The sequence below is a fragment of the Dermacentor andersoni genome, chromosome 1 (assembly GCF_023375885.2).
Source record: "Dermacentor andersoni chromosome 1, qqDerAnde1_hic_scaffold, whole genome shotgun sequence".
Taxonomy (NCBI): domain Eukaryota; kingdom Metazoa; phylum Arthropoda; class Arachnida; order Ixodida; family Ixodidae; genus Dermacentor; species Dermacentor andersoni.
Window position 1 is genome coordinate 98,359,644 of NC_092814.1, and position 18,699 is coordinate 98,378,342.

General features: G+C 41.2%; 1 protein-coding gene across 4 annotated transcripts in view; it reads left to right on the forward strand.

Annotated features, from left to right (window-relative positions):
- Nucleotides 1–18,699, forward strand: part of LOC126543290 (uncharacterized) — a 98,840-nt gene that overhangs the window by 38,988 nt on the left and 41,153 nt on the right. For 3 of the 4 annotated variants that reach the window (XM_055061826.2, XM_055061828.2, XM_055061829.2), the window contains 14 exons: nucleotides 8,335–8,445; nucleotides 9,294–9,389; nucleotides 9,501–9,545; nucleotides 9,607–9,689; nucleotides 9,777–9,837; nucleotides 9,947–9,996; nucleotides 10,093–10,157; nucleotides 10,627–10,713; nucleotides 11,496–11,611; nucleotides 13,252–13,392; nucleotides 16,056–16,231; nucleotides 16,686–16,773; nucleotides 16,879–16,986; nucleotides 17,068–17,144. In XM_055061826.2, coding sequence (XP_054917801.1) covers nucleotides 8,335–8,445; nucleotides 9,294–9,389; nucleotides 9,501–9,545; nucleotides 9,607–9,689; nucleotides 9,777–9,837; nucleotides 9,947–9,996; nucleotides 10,093–10,157; nucleotides 10,627–10,713; nucleotides 11,496–11,611; nucleotides 13,252–13,392; nucleotides 16,056–16,231; nucleotides 16,686–16,773; nucleotides 16,879–16,986; nucleotides 17,068–17,144 — 1,304 coding nt within the window. The remainder of the gene's footprint in view (nucleotides 1–8,334; nucleotides 8,446–9,293; nucleotides 9,390–9,500; nucleotides 9,546–9,606; nucleotides 9,690–9,776; nucleotides 9,838–9,946; nucleotides 9,997–10,092; nucleotides 10,158–10,626; nucleotides 10,714–11,495; nucleotides 11,612–13,251; nucleotides 13,393–16,055; nucleotides 16,232–16,685; nucleotides 16,774–16,878; nucleotides 16,987–17,067; nucleotides 17,145–18,699) is intronic. The other variant, XM_055061827.2, reaches the window with a different exon arrangement.

The following is an 18,699-nucleotide window of genomic DNA, read 5'->3' on the forward strand; positions in this document are numbered from 1 at the left end:
TGCACTTTAACCTACCTAACACTTCTACATCCTGCACTATGCTGGATCAGCAGAGAGTATGAAATCTATTTCATTTCCTGTTTCTCCATTATGGCTTTTCCAGGTCCACTTCCTGTTGCTATGCTTCCTGAAAAGGGTGTTCATTATTCGAAGCTCATCGCTTTCCACGAATTCTACCAAGATCTCTCCTCTAGTGTTCCTAGAATCTATGCCGTAGTTGCCAACTGCTTGTTCACAGGCCTGCTTTTACCCCACTTTTGCATTGAAGTTGCCCATGACTACAGTATACTGAGTTTTCACTTTTCTCATTGCTAATTCGACATCTTCATAAACTGTTCTATTTCTTCATCATTATGATTGGAGGTTGGAGCGCAGGTTCGTACTACCTTTATTCTATTCTCAGAGGTCTGTTCAGGTGTTCCACAAGGTTCTGTCCTTGGACCCCTATTGTTCCTAATTTACATTAATGATCTTCCCTCGCTTATCAACTCCCATATCCATCTGTTCGCTGATGATTGCGTCATTTTCAGAGAAATTGTCAATGCTAACGATATTGAATTACTTCAGTCGGACCTTACCACTATAGGGAACTGGTGCAATAAATGGTTAATGGAGCTAAATATTAACAAATGCAAAGTCATGCGCGTGTCTAGGAAAACATATACCATATCGTCATACTACATTGACAACATGTCGTTTGAATCAGTTTCTTTATATAAATATCTTGGTGTTTACATCACTTCTAACCTCAGCTGGTCTCTTCATACTGAGAACATAATTAAAAATGCTAATCGCATGCTTGGCTACCTATGTCGCAACTTTTTCAACGTACCTACTAATTTGAAACTTTTGTTATATAAAACTTTAATACGACCCAAACTCGAATATGCGACTCCGGTATGGGACTCTGCTCATGAAAACCTAATCAATGACCTCAAAATGGTTCAAAATAACTCTGTACGTTTTATTCTTGCTAACTACAACCGCACAGTGAGTATAACTAACATAAAATCTAATCTTTGCCTCCCGTCGCTGGCATCTCGCAGAAAAGTGTCTCGTATTGCCCTTTTCCACTAGTTGTACCATCATCATACTCTACGAGATCACCTGATCCCCCATCCAATTTATGTATCCTGCCGCATTGATCATCAGTACAAAGTCGGCATTTTGTCATGTAACACTAAAAGTTTTTCACAATCATTCCTGCCGCGAACCTCAAGTGACTGGAACCATCTTCCCGCCGAAGTTATAGGTCTTACTAATTATGAACAGTTCTGTGAAGCCTTAGCTAATATTGTATATACAGGTGCCATTTAAACACTCATGTAACCAACTGTATTTGTCTTCATACCTTGCTGGTGAAGCAGCGCACTCACACAGACACAGTGAAGGCACACAAGAAAAGACGACACTTGCAGCGAGTGTCGTCTTTTCTTGTGTGTCTTCACTGTGTCCGTGTCAGTGCGCTGCTTCACCAGCAAGGTACGATGATCAATAACCAACTAGCCCAACTTTCCACATTACTGAACTGTATTTGTCTTCATTCTTTTGTATTTACCACTCCCCCTCTGTAATGCCCTTGGCCCTGAAGGGTATAATAAATGAAATGAAAAAAATGAAATACCTCCTATTTAGCTTTATTATGATTACTGCTACCCTCTCATTAAAGGGACTGAGAACCAATTTTCATGGTACCCATTTTTTTAGTGCAATGGAGAGCTTACCGGTCAGAGTGTCTAATCATGAAGTGCTAACGCAGAAAACACCATCGAACATATTTTATCAGAATTTTTTTATCTGCAGTGAGGATGTAGTTGTTCACTGGAGGTATACTGAAAATGGTGATAGGTGAGCGCTATAGCAATTATACGCCGGCATTAGTGGGAGGTAGATTACAAGTGTGGCTGTAGCTGTGACAAAGCATGATGTTTGTCGAGTCGATATTTCTGCAATTCATGTTTTCCGAATTGTTAAAGTATTTCTACGATAATAGCTACGTGTTTTCATGGTTTCTTGTTCAACTGCTCTGATATTTTACCAGTCAAAACGAAACCAATCGGATCGAAAACAAAATGATGCATTTACACATGCTACGGAGTTCAGCGTGCTGCCGCAGCCACGTGTGATATTTTTATTTCCGAACCATAGAATAATGCGCGAGGGTCTAATAATATACTAACTGCAATTTTAAGCAATATTTATGCTGTGATTAATAACAGTCGACTTACATGCAGTATCTAACAGACTGCATCTGAAGTAGCAATATTTCACCGCCAGGCCTCGCCACTTACTGGTTTTTGAGATTTTCTTTGCCAATTTAAAATTATAATTCCTACTGAAATTGCGAACAGTGTGCTGGATTCTATCACTATAAATCATGGTCATTTCTTTTCCATCAACATCTCAACTAATTCTGGCCAGTTGTCGGTCCCTTTAATGCTGTAGAATTCATAAATGTTGCCCGCTATGTCCTTATGGATTAGGAATCCTACCCCGTATTGTTTCTTATCTGGAAGTCCTCTGGCTTTGCCCTTCACCAGCTTGACCGACAAGTAGTAGCCACATCCAACTTGTGCATTTTTCAAGCGCTATCACTTAGTCTGCCAAGGCATCTAACCAGGAGCATCCAGGAGTGAGCGTGCACTGGCAAGTGTGTGTGTGGTCTAACCTTAAATTTTTCGTGGTTTGAGGGTAGTTGAGCATTGAAAACTAGTCGAAATTAGCTATACCTGCTGGCTACAACACCGATAAGCAGGGTGGCCAAAGTTTAATTCGTATGTGGGTGGCCGCAGCAGAGCATACGTGAGCAGACGATAGTTGGCTTCTTCCGGAAGTATGTAATTATTATCGAAATTCGAAAGCACATTTTTGCTTACTTTTGCCTGTTTATTGAACTTCGTCAATAGGTATACACAGTAACAGTAGAAAGAAATGCACTGATCCAAACATCCTTCTTGATTGACATCAGCTATTGGTCAATAGCAGCTGCTTATGGGAATTCACTTTATTACGAAAGAAAGCATCCAGAAGAAAATGAAGATTAGGCTTCTGTGAAAAAGAGAGCATTCGAGAGAAAGGTGACTTCACTCTCCACTTGCAAGCTCGACATGCTGCATGCGACAGCAAAACTTGGCTGAGATGTTCACAGCAGCATATGCTATCCGCAGACTATGTTTTTTCACCAAGCATGAGGGGCGGTTCAGGACCTCTTTAAAGACCAGTAGTAATGTATATATCTGCAAACATACCTTGTGAGATACCAACCGGCTGACAGGCCAGCCGACCAACGTGAAACCATGGTGAACTAGGCAAAGTAAACATTACTTAAAGGCATTATGAAAGTGTCGCAGCACCAGTCCCCTCCATGGCATATACTGTGCATCAGATGCAGTTTCTTGTTTGGTAGCATATGACAAGACTGTCGTTTTGTCGCAGGGGCGTAGCCAGGGGGGGGCTTATGGGGCTTCAGCCCCCCCCGAAAATTTTTCGTGCTGTCTATGCACCGCCGACAAAAGCAATCCCCGGCGCCGGAAATCATTCTGGATTTTGTCTAGAATGTCTTTTTGATGCTCGAAAAGACATTTAACCGCGAAGATAGTGAACTTGGTCTATCTTCTCGAACGCCCATGCACCGAGAGTCACATAACACCAAGCAGACCCATCTGACCACAAAGTTTCAAGGGCGTTTTGATGGTGAGCGGGCTTGCCGCGGCATCTCGCTGAGGCCGTGGAATCTATGGAGCGCATGGATGTCAATTCCGAAAATTTATGGGTATAAATCTCATAAACTTTTGATGTGAAAGGTGCATTGACATTTCCAAAGTTGTGCTTTAGATATTCAATTGCGGAACTTTGAAGGTTTAATGTTGTTATAAACATTTGACGCCAAAGGTCCATTGACTTTTCTAAAGTCTTACATCGGAACACACGAGACAAGTCAAATCAACACACTAGCAGCGAGGTTCAATGAGACGAAGCATTGTGGTGGTTAATTTGTGCCGCCATGTCACATAAAAAAATATCAACATTTTTTTTAACCTACTCCAAAATATCCACGTCAAAACACTAAAGCCAGCTAAGGTAACTACGTTCTTATTTATTTTTTCTACTTTGACTTTTATTCGCGAGGACACATTGAGCCTCTTCAATTTTTTTGTTCTCGCTACCATCCCCGCGGGCTGCCAGAGCCAGCCAGAGCGCATACGTTTTTCTCGCGTGGCTCCGACCACCGCGCGGCACATGTTGGTGCGCGTTCGGTTTTCTCTGGCCGAGTGGATTTTCGCCTGGCAGAGTTTTGGACACTTTCTGGCTAGCAGACGAGAAAAAGAAACAATGGTCGCTCGCTGCCATCACTGTGGGGACTGGACGGATTGCACCGCGTTCGCTTTTGCAGAACTTCTCCGGAAAGTCTTGTATCGCCGGTGTAGGATACCGAGCAGTATGCACATGGTTGGTTCTCGGTGGACCACACGTCTCATGTTTTCTTCGATATTCCTTCCGTAGCCACATTAGGTGCCCAAAGTAGGCATTCGATTGTGGCCAACATACTTTCCTATGCGTTTTTTCATTTCGGTGCCCCCGCCCCACAGAAGGAAAAAAAAGAATACATTGTTGCGGCGCAGCGAATTGTCGCATGGTGATTTTGCTACTTTTTCTTTTGTGCAAAGTAATGAGCCACGGGATGCTTGAGTTGCCAGATACTCTTATTATATTATTGCGATGGCAAATATATGGACACTCCAGGCGCATTCCTGCCGTCGCCATCGCCCTCATGTTTCGTATAAAGTCCAAGGGTGATAACATCGTGACCGCGTGCCGCATGCTGTATGTGCGAGTGGAAGCGTGGGAGGGGGGGGGGGGGGGGAATGGCTGAGCCAACGATGGTGGCTCAGTCGTGTGTGCGCAAAGGAGAAAAGCGGGGAGCAAGTGCGCCGCCTTCCGTCGCATGCGATACATTGGGGAGAGTGGATGGAATTGAGGCGGAATCTAGGATTCTGTGAATCTGTGATCGCGCAACATGTTTATTTGCCATGTTTGATGCATTATATACAGCAACTTTTTCTTAGATACGTAGATTTATTGGAGACTTATACGTATATTTAAATATCTTGTTACGAGGCTTCGTGTATACGTGAAGTGAACTTTGTTTCCAGTCACACTTTTTGCCCTTTATCAAGCTGTATCTTCGCATTTGTATATCCCATTGTATCTTCGCATTTCTAATGCACGAGTGCGAGTTGCAATATTGGTTCGGTTCAGTATCTGCGAGGCATGCGCGTAGCAGAGTGGCATCTCTCATTTACAAAAGTGGTACGCATGTGTGAGGATAAATGTTCTTTAATGCTCTCATACACTGGGTTGAACATGGTTGCCTGGCATAATGGACACCCCAAAAGCTGAACAGCATGGTGTCACGAAGTTTCTGACAGCTAAAGGTGTTTCCCAAAAAGAAATTAATCGCCATATGGCTGCCGTGTACGTTGAACACTGAATTTCATTGGCCACTGTAAAGCGTGGGAGCAAACGGTTCAAAGAAGAATGGGAAAGTTGCAAAGACATTACAAGACTGGGCCAAAGCCATCGTGCAATAACATCCCGCACAATTTCAAAGGTTGATGAGGTGATGGGACAAGAATGAAGGACAAGCATCGATGAACTGTCAGAGCGTGTGAAAATCAGTGATGGCTCGGTTCATGCCATAATTCATGAGCACCTCGGTTATCGGCTCTTGTGTGCGCAATTGATGCCCAAGATTGTGATCCACCGCTAGAAGACGGAGAAGTTTGGCGCTGCTTTGACTAATCTGATCCGGTATCACAATGACGATGACGATTTCTTGTTTGCTATTGTGATCGGGGACGAACCATGGTGCCACTACTACGAGTCTGAAACACGACGACAAAGCTTACAGTGGAAACATTCGAATTTACCACGGCCAAAGAACGCTAAGGCAGTCATTTTCGCGGGAAAGGTGTTATTGACTTTTTTTCGATCGTCAGGGGCCATTACTGATAGAATTTTCTCAATCTTGAGAGACTGTCAATTGTTTCCGATATTGTGAAACGCCGGAACCACTGCGTGTCGCAATCAAGAACAAACTACGTGGAAAATTGACAGATTGGGTCATCTTGTTCCACGACAATGCCCGTCCCCACGTCGCTGATGTGGTTAATACAAAACTGGCAAAGTTCAAGTGGGAAACCCTGCAACATCCATCATACAGCTCGGACCTGTCCCTTTGTGACTTCCACATTTTGGGGCAACCGAAAAACAGCTAAACAGAACTAGATTCGTGCGGGACGATGACGTGAAAGAGTCAGTTACAGACTTTTTGAAGCAGCAACCTAAGGAGTTTCATGAGGCGGGAATCACGCAACTCGTTAGTCAATGGGGCAAATGTCTAAATTCTCATGAAGACTACTTTTTAATAAAGTACCCCGTTTGTCATATGTTCGCATTGGCTCACATTCATTTGACTCGCCCTCGTAAAGCTTGCAGAACTCCTGCTTTTTATACGTGCTCTCTGCTGCGACTATAATTTCGGTGCAATTACTCACTATTCACGACTGGTGACAGCTGCTCCTGCGTAATACATTGGAACAAATGACAGCGTCACGGAGATTTTTCACTGGCTATTGCATATATACAAGAATGTAAACACGGTTCTTGAATGACTAAGTTTCATTAACATGTTTGTCCTCAACTTGTTCATTTCATGGCCTTTTCATTTTTCATATCAGTGGCATGCGCTGCTTTCCTGGTTTCGAACTGATATAGTTCTAAAGTTCGTGTGATATTTCTTTACTTATTAAATAGACAAAAACATGGAAGCATTGATATCAGTTACTTTGGGCACAATTTGTGGCACATACGAGAACATTCTCTTATTAAAAAATACACATTTTACTTGTTTGGACAGTGCGTAGCGTTCAAGAATTCGTTTACAGCATTTTTGACAATGGTAATGCGGTTATTATTCATGTATTTGATCCCTCGACAAATTGTTTAAGAGGAAGCTTTAGCTGGGGCCCAATCCGACGCGGCCTATTCAAATACATGTAAAACGCAGAAACGCTTTACTGAGATAATCCTGCTCATCACTTTTAATGAAATTTGTTGCATTTGAGAGAGAAGATATAGTGTCTGTTGGAAACGGAATTTCAGTTTACGGCCTGAATTTTGTATAAAATATTTTGAAAAATTGGAAATTTCGAAAAAATAGAAGCACGACGTTTACAAAATAATAGCTATGTACCAAGAACAGATATCTCGGTTCTGTAAACGGCAACTATTAGGAAAGTCAATGCGGACAAATTTGGTGTGTCAATTTGTATCTTGCGTGAATTGGTTACGTTGTGTACAAGGGTTCTGCAAAAGTCGTATTTCCATAATACTTAATTTTTTTAAGATTCATGTTTATCATATCTGTTTTGTCCGATGTAGATGTACTATTAGATGCAATTCACAGAATTGTGCTATCATTTTTCATTGTTGAGTTACTGAGTTTTAAACTTGATAGTTCCGTTTCCTGAAAATTTGCAATTTTGGCCAAATTTTAATAAAGAATTGACCGCCTAAATGAAAAATTCGAAACCAACAGTCACTAGAATTTAAGTTCTTCTCTTAAATTCAACAAACATCGTCACATTTGGTGCAGTTGTTGCGAGGAAAAACAAATTACCCTTCTACATGTATTTAAATAGCAGCACCCGAGCTAAAGCTTCCTCTTAAGGAGGAGGCCGAGCTGCAACATGAGCCCCCCTTGAACGAAATTTCTGGCTACGCCACTGTTTTGTCGGTATTGAATATTTTCGTTGGCATAAGAAGTGTTGCTTTGTTAGGAGAAGTGTACTTGCAGTGTTCTATATATAGAATGTGCTGCATGGTGAACGGAAGTTAGACACATGCATACAACAGCGCTATACTTTTGCATGGGTTTTATAAAGGGATATAACATCTGTTTGATATAGACAATAATTAAATATATTCGGGATTGACTGCAATTCCAATATTTGGTGTGACAGTACAAACTTTATGAATGACCCTTGTATTAGTTGCGAAATGGTTTTTGCACTAGAAGATGCGGACAAGAAAGGGGGTACAGGGCCTCCCTATCTTTGTTCGCGTCTTCTAGTGGAAAATACATTTCACCAACTCACCCAGGTCACCACTTTGTCTTGTATTTATCCCTTTCTTAATTTGGTCACACAGGTTGTGTATTTCAAGTAATGACAAGTACAGTATGCGTGGTGGAAATACTCATAAATACCAAAAATCAGTAAAAGATAGTGGGCAAGTATACATGGTAGCATTCATTCCTTTTTTGTATTTCAGAAATACTTTGGGTTTTCTGATACAACATATGCAAGCAGCTCAAGAACTTTTGCATTCTTAGTGAAATTTTTAAGTGAAATGGTTCCATTTGAACAACCTAAATACTTAAAGGTATGTCTATGCAGCATCTATATTACGCAAAATCTGTAAGCATTTTCCTTCTTCATCTTTTCTTTGTGCAGAAAGATAGCATAGTAACTAGCATTTTGTATAAAGTGTTATTAATATGTGTGTTGCAAATATGTTGCAATTTGAATCCCACTATTGCTTTCCTCAACACATGCAGTGACACGAACAAAACTTTTATTTCAAAATACATCATTGAAGCCTACATAGTGTAGTTCTTACACGAGTAATTTTACGGATTTCATTTGTGGTGGCACACCAGTGCTGGCAATGACAAAGATTGCTTGACTGCTGCCGTGGATTAAGTATGGATGACACGGGGAGAGGAGAATAAAGACAGACAGTCTCCATTTCTCTCTGCTTTGTGCATCGCATCGTTTTCACTACACTGGGGACCCGGACATGATGCACAGGGCAGATGCACTGGTGCTTTCACTACACATTCAGTGTCAAATTTTGCATACAATCTGCTGCGTAACACTCTAATTCACCATAATCAGCATATGTGGACTTATGATGCATAATGCAACTGTAGCTGCAGGTTCAAAATAAAATGTTTCATCATAGCAAGATCCACTACAGCAATGCTTGTGTAGGCGGGACAAACTGCACATGTATCAGGACCCATATTGCATGTTGCAGTAACAAATTGCATGTAGTGTCATGCTAAAATGTTCCATCAGGGTCCTGATTTGCTGCCTCGCAGGGTCAATTATTCATTAAAAAAAAAAAAAATAGATTTGGACTTTTATGGCTGTTTTGGAAGTTGTCTTGGCAAGGCCATGTTTGAAAATTATTTTGACTCTTACAGACTGTTCGGTATGCCCTTGCAGGCACACCTCCAGAAGCCTGCTCATGCATCACCAAAGTGCCGTGTGATTTATCACGACTATGTGGCATTGGCTAAGACGCGCCTGCAGGACTTTGAGGTTCACCTTGACACGTGTGGATGTGCATTTTGGTTAATGCATGGGAGAAGTAATTGACTGTCATTTTGTTTTCTTACTTTCTTTCTCTCTATTTTTCCTTAATACATTCAGATAGCTGACGAAAGAAATGCCTTCTCTGAAGACGCGGAGCAATTGGTGAGTGAAGATGTGACCTTCTTATAACTGACTGTTACTCACTAAGCACTTCTAATAACAGGCCCAGGCTCATGGCTTTGTTCAGAAATCTATTGAAGATTTTGCAGCAAAAGGAAAAATACCAAGGGCTGTCATAGAGGCCAGGTATGTAAGGAAGCTCAGATCTGTACACCTGGATATGAAGTATTCAACAAGTGAAAAATGCGACATATTTGGCCATTTTCATTTCAGCATCTTCAAGAAGCCATATTTTACAGGACAGTTTCTTCCAGTTCTCCTGAATCCTAAGAATGTAATCACCTTGTAATTTGAAATGTCTTCACTTGCAATGGTGTTGATAGCATAGATGGTGTTGATATCATTGCATTTTTTTTTCTTTGCAACTGGTTTTTCTTGCCCAGTTTCCAGAGCATCGTGGAGTTGTGTGCAGCATGGTCCAAGGACTGCTCCAGTATGTTAACCTTGTACCTGTGATGGTGATATGCCTAAGTAGAATCTCTTACACATGATTCTTACGGTGTTCGTGCTTTTATTTTTGCATTTGTAGGCATGGAAAAATTTCTCAGGAGCGATATGATAGGTTTGTCGATGACTGCAACAGGAAAGAAACTGGTAAAATTTTTGGAACTTTGTACTGTGCATTCTATCTACTTTTAGCACCCTGAAAAAGAAAGCAGTAAACAGCATAATATTAGTGACTTGTATTCATAAATTATATTGTCATGTTTTTTCCATGGGTGACTGCACCTTTTATGTAAATGGCACCTTTTGATGTAAAATATAACATAGGTATGATTACTGTGCTCAGACCTGATTTGCGAAATAAGGAGGGGAAATGAAAAAAATAGTGTTGTTCAATTGAATAGGTCAATTTCATATGATCTTCAGTTGTATGGGAAACATAAATACTAGTGGTTGTGACTGTTCTTGCAGGTGTCTGAGCATCTCAAGACGTTGCTTTCATTGCACATAAAACAGCCACAATGCAGACACAGAGTTCTCTTAAGTTGCAACTGCATGAGGAAGACAGACTGTTATGACTTATTTCACTGCCATTTGAGTAGGATATCTTTTTCTCCAGATACATGTGATGTAGAAATGAACAAGCCAGTTCCTTTGCCCAAGCATTTGCTTGCTCAGCTCAGATCTGGATCACTGCCAAATAAAGGTGAATTAATATTCTTTTTTTTGTGTGTGTGTGTGCATGTGTGCGTGCGTGTACGTGTGTGTTTTCCTCGAAAGCTTGTAGTCTGATAAACATGCACACTTGCAACAGCTGCTAATGACAATTGTGCATGAAAACTTCTACTAGCATCGTGGAATGCAGGTTAATTTTAATGTAAAATGCAATAAAGGCTGCTTCTATGGTTACAAGTACCTGTGCTAGGCGTCTGTTGTAGCAGAATGTATTTAGCAGCTACTGTCAATCTGTGGTTGCTTTTGTGTGTTTTCATGTTCCCAGCATGTGTTGAGCTTTCCGTCTTCCTGTAACCTGAAGTTCCTGTGGAATTTGTCATATTTGTTTCTTTTATAGCTGTGAGGTTTCCCCTGGTGGTAAGCATTTGTTCCCTGCAAAGAGAAGAGTGCTCAGTGGCTATGGTGTTGGGCTGCTGAGCACGAGGTCGCGGGATCGTATCCCGGCCACGGCGGCCGCATTTCGATGGGGGCGAAATGCGAAAACACCCGTGTACTTAGATTTAGGTGCACGTTAAAGAACCCCAGGTGGTCGAAATTTCCGGAGTCCTCCACTGCGGCGTGCCTCATAATCAGAAAGTGGTTTTGGCACGTAAAACCCCATAATTTAATTTCATTTTAATTTTCCCTGCAAAGAGAAGTGGAAATATTTTTTCAAACATTACAAGATATAAAAAAGTCTAACTTAAACAATATGGCATTGTCTTTTAACTTGTTACAGCTGATTTTATGGATACTTTTTTTTTTGCACTCCAGACTGTGAAGTCGTCGTCTTGAGAATTATTGAGGAAGTTAAAAAAAATGAACTAGAAGTTCTGGAAAATGCCTTGAATCTTGAACAAGAACTTCCTTACTCAAAGGAAATGTTTGAGGTGAGTCTAAAATACACTTATAAAATCAACAATGAAATTCATAAACAAGTGGGAGTGGGATAGCCTGGGCTCAGCTCATGCACTGGGCCAGGCTGAGTATGGCCTTTTTGGCCAGTGTGAGCCCATGCAGAGGTGTGTAATGTATCAGCAGACACACTCAGCAAATGAAATCCAGATAGCAAAATTCAAGTCAGAGCAAGAAAATCAAACAATCATGCTTGGCATATGTAGCATAAGTGTGTTTTATTTGAACTTCATTATGTGATACATCAATATCAAGCGTGCCTTTATTCACACTTGTTTAACATACCTGGGCAACACTTCTGTTGCTAGAATTGCTATGCTCATGTTTCTTTTGCGCTGGCAGTACATGGCTCAAGATGCTGCACTTTAACCACACAGCTGCTGCACTGCAATTAGTGTGTAGGTGGTTTCTGTAATCTAATGAGTCTTGCTCAACGCACCTTACGCTGTGAAGTTGCACACGGAGTGTGTTTTAAACTTCTTGAATTAAAAGACGATATAAAATATTGTTGTTTGCACATTTGAGTATTTGAGGCTCCATATCATGATTATAGAGATGGTAGCTAATAAAGTAAACAACAGCATTTAAAAGCCACTCACTTGTTGACACGTTTAGTGATCTCTAGGACAACCCTAGATACTGCTGGAAAACTTTGGGAGAACTACAATGCCACTGAAATAGGAACTGGAAACTTCTGTACAATGCTAAGAGCTTGCCCCGAAATCTAAAGAAACATGCATCAGCAAATGTTTGCTATTTACTGTGCCATCCTTTAGCAAGCAGGATGTGCAAGATACATGCAGTCAGCAAGTCCTCTGTGAGGTGGGCATCACCCAATGCACCTCCTGCACTGTTTTTTTTTTCTTTTTGCTTGCATATTTGCTTTACGCACCGTCAAATTTCACAGACCTGCAGATGCAACGCAATGCAAATGCTAGCACATAAAAAAAAAATGTGCTCCAAAGTGCACATGCACTAATGTTGCATTCACTGCATCTCAATCGACTCTATGGTATTGTACAAGAGATGAGCCTGATAGAAAACCTGTAGCATTTGTGAGTGCCTAGTGCAAGTATGTTACCTGTTTGCTTGCGCACAGCAGCTGTGGTGCAGTGGTTAGAATGCTTGGCTAGGAATCACATGATTGTTGGTTTTATCCCAGGTATATCTTCCACGGATATTTTTTTTTTACCTTAAGTGCCCTGCCTGAACAAAAAAAAAAAAGAGGAATGAATAAACATGAGTGACCCATTTCCTAGCTTATAATTGCTGGTGACGGTAACAAAGTGAGACAAAAAAATTTTTCTTAGTGCTTTACCTACTCTTTTGGACGATAAATCACTAGCCTGATCGTCAATGAAGACCTCGAAACAGTAAATTTGAGCAACATTTGTGACAGTTTCCTTCCTCATAGCAACACGCTGGCCTGGTCGGTAGTGTTTATGACCAGTTTTACGCTATTTTTCAGGAGACTTAGATCAATCATGCATACAAACCTGCAATAATTCATAACCTATTTTGTACGTGCATTATGGAAATATTCTTGTGCTGAAAGGTAGCATGGGGTGGTGAGGATGGTGCGGCATGTCTTGTAATGATACACTTGATATTGCAGCTTCTTCACTTTGCTGGGGAAGCTTGTTGCCATCAGCCTCCACAGCCCTGGATTAAGTGCCTCCTCCTGGCGCTGGGAAGTTCACTGACCACAGTCCACCTATTGGCTGCATTTTTATGGAGGCAGGTTACAACCATCCAGGTAATTTATGCCTGGATACAGTGAATTCTTATATACTGTTGTTTGTGTCACATGTTTGAGGGCATAATGACAACTTCAGAAATAGCAACAATAGTTCGGTCAAGATTAGGTATGTGTAGGGATTGGGATTTTGTATATTTACCAATAAATGCTGAAAAGGACCTGCCTGTTCATATTTTAGGAATTCGGTTCATACCGAAAAGTGCTGAATTGCTGAATCGAAAAATTCTCCCTATACCTGTCACCCATTCACCCTTTTCTGGGTGGGGAAAATACCTAATCTAGGCCCCTCCTGTAAAAATTCCTTTTCTGCTATCCCCTTCTCCCCTCAAACTTCATCGTGCGAGAAAGAGACAACACGTATACGCTGGCATGAGCGTCGGCCAACACCTCCTACACCAGCTTGCGTCTGATTGTAAAAAAGCTAGTGTTATTTGTGATTGTTGGAAGAAAGGAAGGAAGAGAATTCTGCTGGCTGCACTGGTGGTGGTCTATACCTGAACAATGGCCAGCAATAAGAGTGCATTAAAAGGGATTAGAAATTAAAATAATTAAAATGGAGTGATGTGCAGCTAAATAAAATGATGAGTTATCACCACTGCCGTGATGAAGTGACCACTGAAATCCTCTTTGTGCCTTTGTCAGATGATGCTGTAGCACCACAGCTCAAGTGACTCACCAATAACAGCTCCCCTCTGACAACACTCTCTGGTACCTCCTCAACTGACCCCCCATTGAATATACTGCAGAGCATTGAACTGAAAGTGCACCCATGGATTATTTTCTTTATAAGGTGGAAGCCTCCTGAGAAAAAAAATGCATTGTCCAGTGTTATAGAAAAATTGAGTGTCTGGCATTATGGCACGAAAATTCAATATCACCAAAATTTATAGTACCACCCACGACCATTGGTGGGAGTTGAACCCATGATCTTTGTGGTTAATTTAGGCACCTTCAATTAATATAGTTAATTAAGGCACTCGAACCCACAACTTTTGGTGGGAGAAAACGAGTAATAGGAAGTAACAATGTCAAGTAATTTAATGAATGTCTCATGAGCACGCAGGCTTTCGCCTTCATCCTCTTTATTGTATGCTAAAGTGACTTGTCAACGTCTTTCTTTGCACAGTAGGCCATGTTCATTTTCATTTCACATGCATATAAGGTAGTTTGTTGCTTAATCATATAAAATGCCTTTATATCTCAAAAAAGTTAAACTGCATTAAAGGGCCCCTAAACAACTCTGAGCTGCAAGGCGAGAGAATTATTTGTCTCTAACCTTTGCTACCCACCCCACGACCACTCGGTCCTCTTTCTCATGTACTTCTCAAGAAGACTTGTGGACTCTGCAGCAGAACCAAAAGTTATGTTGGCACTTTTTTCTTGCTTGAAAATGCCGTCAACTTCTGCTTATCTGGACTCTGTACTTTACGGCTACGCGCTGTTGCCATCGCACGCGTAGTGCAAAACATACTACATGAGGTGAAATCATTTGATTGTGCTAGACAGGCAAGCAAGATGACGAGGATGAGTGGGCCTGCAATTGCATGTCAAAGGCATCCTAGCAGACGGATCGGAACTGATGACTGTCGTAAATTGACCAATCGACATCTTTTGCCCTGGTTACATCAAATCCTGGAGAGGAGCATGCAATTGCTTTTTGAGTTATCGGAGGTGGTTTGGGGACCTTTAATGGTATTTTGTGTCAGGAACTGTCTGTTTTAAGCCATTGTCAACCTTGGTACAGATGCATGCCTCGTCTAATATATATTTTGGAAATCATAAAAGAAAACAATGTTTACGTAGTAATGAAGTGAAAACTGAACAAGCTGCACAATCATTTTTATTTGAGAAAGGTAGGATTAGTCAGGCAGTATGCTGCCTTTTCCCTTCCTTATTCGGTTTGTGACCAATGAATAGGAATAAATTTATACAGTAGAGTAGCAGAACTTGAAGGTACAAAAAATAAAGTTCCGTTTACCAGAAGTTTTGCTTATGTGAAGGGCACAAAAATCATGAAAACATTGTTTAATTTCAAAAGAGTTGACCCTAGTAATTTCACTGTGGTGAAAAAAAGACGTTATTGTACTCTGCTTGGAATATCGCAGCTTCTTTTGCACAAGTTATTTGTTTATGCACTCTAGCTTTTTGACTGTCGCAAAAACCAAGCAACATCAACGCTGCAGAGCAGCCGTATGCCACACGACAGTGCAACTGGCTGGTCGATTGAATGTTCTTGGTCGACAAGCATTTAAATGCTTGTCGGCCTACTCGTGTTTCAAATGTATGATGGCCAATGAGGTAGGTGCACTTTTGGTTGCAGTTCTGTTTAAGCAAAGTTCACAAAAAGAAGTGCTTCATTTAAACAAAGTTTCATAACATTGTTCCTATCGGTAGTTAACCAAAGTTGGTATCTTCATCCTGTCTATACGACATTTCCATTTAAGCGAGTTTCGTTTATCCAGAGTCCACTGTATATAAAGCAAGAGCTTCTAGTCTGCCAAATTTGATTGCCACTAGCAGCGGCATAGTCAGAGGTGTCACCACCAGAACTAAATATGTATAGTAGTTTTGCACATGTGCTGTTAAGTCCTGTATAATTTATCTTCAAATTGCTTATAGTTTCTTTTATGTTAACACTGATGTGCTTTTCTCATATGTAGGTCACGGATAGACAAGGAGCCGAAATTTTGAGCCAGTTCCTACTATCCGTACCAGTCATGTGGGAAGACAAGCCTCTCAAAATTTTTGTTTCTGGCGCAACATACATGTCTATGCAGGAGGCTGTGTTCTTGTGGCTCCCACTTTCCACACTGCAAGAAAGGAGGCAGTTTCTACAGTTGAGTGCATGTTTTACGCTTATAGTGAAGAGGGCTGGGAATCAGCTATTCGCTATTCTGCTGGTATGTGCATCTGTACATTGCCAGATTTGTTTAGCTGTTCAATGCAATGAAGCTTGCATATACTGTACAGTAATTCTCAGTATGGCCGAGTTCATAAGCCTAAGTGAGTTTGATTTAATGAGCAGGTGCAAGTGTCTTGAGTCTTGGAGCTTGTGAGGCCAAGTGAGTGAAGCTGGATCTGATTTGAGTCTGATTTGAATCTGATATTGGTGATTCTAAGTGAGCCGTAAAATTAAAAATATTCATTTTGGTGAGCTATGGTTGCAGTATCTTTGTTTTATGTTATGGTGATGAAACATGCTTTTCTTCTATTTTTTGTGAAAGTATTGGCCTAGGTAAAATGGGCTTTCAATGGTTCAAATGCATTTCTAAGAAGTCATTTTATTACAGGTTGTCGGCTGTGTATCTTATAGCAGCAGCCAAGCAAGCACCATGTACTACAGTTCCACCGTATGTGCCTGAGGTGTTGTTAAAGAAGGTACTATTTTGAGACAACCTTGTTGTTGCTGTGCTGCTGCTTCATTGTAAAAAGCTGGGCTTTACTCCAAAGTATGCTTTTATCTTGGCTGTGCTGTCATTTCAGTTCGAGTTCGTTATACAGAGGAATGAGTGTACACTTGGTGAGATTGACTCTGATGCTTGGAAGCAATGCTCTGAGTCACCTGTAAAGGACTGGCTTCAGCCTGGCAAGGTACTAATCATCTTGGTCAAGGAGTGACCACATTTTCAGTATGTTGGGTTCTTATAAGCGATGCATTCTTTTGATTTTCAGCTGTCTCTTCAGGAGTGGGTGAACTATGAGTCTGAGATAAGTGATGGTGTCAATGCTACTATTACACCTGTTATGAGGTGAGCAAACTACTTCATGACACAGTACTTGTAAAGTGCACACATGGTGGTTCTTTATTTATAGACTTTTGTGTGCCAGTGCTGTTCCATTTTACTGAACGCAGCCTTAGCACACCCTGACATTAAACGTTGAATAAAATAACTCTAAATTAACAGACATAGTGTAATGATTCTTTGTCACTGAAAGGCAAAATGCCTCTTGCCTTTCACTGTTGGCTAGAGTACCTACACTCCACCTTTATTGTCACTGGTGCTGGCTAGTCAGCATGGCAGATAATAAGGATGAGAAGGATTGTCATATTTTAACAGATCTGGTGAGCCTTGAGTGAAAGTGCTCTTAAATAACCCCTTAGCCAATTTTTTTTTTTTAATTTCTTACCCAGAATGCTTATTTTCTTTGTTGCTGATTGTGAATATTCTTGTTATAAAAAGCATGTCTTTGAGGCAGAAAAAAATAACTGATTGTTAGAACAAATAAATGTAGGTTACTGAAGATTATCGTATGCCATAGTACAAATACACCAACCACAAGTAATCCACAAAAATTATATACAGAAATATTTTTGGTACGTTGTACCACTTTTTGTTGTGGTACTTTTTTTTTTTTTGGTACGTTGTAATCAAAAACGGCCTGAGGTTTCATGATTGGCGCGCCGTCCCTTGTTTTCTTCCCGTTGTCCACGATTGTTGCTTCATGTTTGGCGACAGATGTGAGTATCAGAACGAGCCTCTTGTCCATCCACTTATGTACCTTCATTCCATCTTTGGACCAAAGTTCGGTCACATTGCCTTTCGCAACTTTGGCTTCAGTGACATCTTTTGGTAGTCCTTTCCTCATTGAGCGAAATGTACTGCAAATGAAAGTGTCTTCCTTTAGAAGGCGAAGAGTGAGCAGCAAGCTCATGTAGAAGTTGTCTACGTATAGCATGCGCCTGACTCCCTTGTAATTTTGAATGAGTTTCAAACAGACCGTATTTACACGATTGTAGGTCGACCCATTTTTTTAAATTTGAAAATCTGAAGTGGGGGGGTCGACTTACAATCGAAACCAAAACATGGCACTGCCAAAAAGGCGAGACCAACGGGAGCTACAACGTAGTTACAATTTTATGCTTGCTCTATGGCCCTACCTATAGCTTTTTGCTATCTCGTGTGTTTGTTCACTTTTCGGAAGGGTTGTTCAACATTTTTGAGAGTTTTACAGTGCACACAACACTCGTGGGGTGGGTGTCGATAGTTGATGGAAGCGCCACTGTTTCATTCGCGGCGGCACCCTCAGAAAAGCGGCGCTTGCGGGGAGTATAGGTAGTTCATGGAGGAGCAGACACTGCTCACAGGTTTTAAAGTGAAAGCTTTACTGGCCGCGAACTTGCGATTTCGCCATGGCGGTGCTCCGAGGAGGCACATGACGTCATAATGTGCGCCTCGCCGCAGATATTTATCTCTCTCTCGCTCTCTAGTCACTACTGCGCATGCGCCACTAGTAGCACCGAGCCACAGGTGTTCTGCCGCTGCGCAGCGCCGCGCCTTTCCGCCGCTGCCGTTTGGTATGACG